The 1229-nt window shown below is 30.6% G+C and overlaps 1 protein-coding gene across 1 annotated transcript; it reads left to right on the forward strand.

Annotated features, from left to right (window-relative positions):
* Positions 1-292: 292 nt before the first annotated feature.
* On the forward strand, positions 293-1204 carry LOC110034977 (uncharacterized protein At4g18490-like). Its single transcript, XM_020739216.1, has 3 exons — positions 293-392; positions 707-830; positions 997-1204. Exons 1-3 carry the CDS (start codon positions 344-346, stop codon positions 1202-1204), a joined length of 381 nt encoding a protein of 126 aa, XP_020594875.1. The 5' UTR covers positions 293-343.
* Positions 1205-1229: the final 25 nt, after the last annotated feature.

Here is a 1229-nt window from a genome sequence, read left to right on the forward strand (position 1 = left end):
CTGCAAATCTTAAGAATTTTATTCTTGCAAATCATAAGAAAAATGAACAAGTTTATAATGAATATGGAGAAGGAAGCAATTTGATTTTTAGTTGTTAAGTGCCAATTTATTTCATTATCCAAAGAGGTGTAGCATCCTCTAGCCAATATAAATTATTCTTTGTATCTAAAAATGACATTTGTGTGTCTTTTTTGTATTTTATTGTTTATTATTGATTTTTACAAATAGAATATTCGATGATTTCTCTTTATTTCAATTCCTCTTTTCTTGTCCGTAGCTTCATTATATTCTTCTTACGAGTTGATAGACTACAAATTATTGGTATACACATCAAGTGAAAGACATGCAGAACGAAGCTTCAAATGCAGATTTGAAGAAGAGTGCAACTCTAGGTTAAGTTTCTCTCTTTAATGGACAAGTATCTCCTTATTAACTTATCTCAGGAGTTTGAAGTAAAGAGGTCATTGAGCTATTTCTTTTTTATTATCGACAAATCTTCTGTTGTTGCCAATCCACAATTTGTAGCAGTCACAGAACTATTTAATCTTATGGACTCTAAGTGCAAATGAGCACCGTTTCATTTGCTTAGCTCTTTTTCTTTTTCTGCTTGGATATAGAGTTATTTGCTGCAATGCGAAATTTCTTCCCATTTTTTATTTACTGAATTGGCAGTATTTTGTTTTATCTGCTATTTTCCGATTCATAGATGATGATTTTGGGAAGGATTTTTTCAACTCCTGGAAATCAGCAAAATTGGGAAATGATTCAATATATTTTGACATGGAAACAGTCCCAGAGAATATAAAGCCTTCCTTTAAATTTGACGAACTGTAAGTCATCCAATTATTAATTATTTTTATTCATTATAAAATAAAATCACTTGATGATCTCATACAAGCTACCGAGCTTTAAGAAATTTATCTTTTGCTTTCCTTTTAGAATTAAATCAAAATATGAGTTTCATATATGAAGTGTCTAATGATAACTTTTCTCTAGAGATAATTTTGAACTTAGTGGGAACTTTGACAAGCTGCCCTCCTTCAAGTTGGATGTGCCTGACCTTGATTTCCCTGATTCGTCAAAGAAAAATGAAAAGAAAAATGAGAAGTCGTCCAAAGAATTTGATAAAGGAATAAAGGAACTAAAAGGCGACAAATTCTCATTTGATTTTGATTTTAACAGGTATGCCATTTTTTGTGGATAAATCAACCCACTATTTTGATTTCAAC

The sequence above is a fragment of the Phalaenopsis equestris genome, unplaced genomic scaffold (genome assembly GCF_001263595.1).
Source record: "Phalaenopsis equestris unplaced genomic scaffold, ASM126359v1 Scaffold195032, whole genome shotgun sequence".
In the NCBI taxonomy this organism is placed as follows: Eukaryota; Viridiplantae; Streptophyta; class Magnoliopsida; order Asparagales; family Orchidaceae; genus Phalaenopsis; species Phalaenopsis equestris.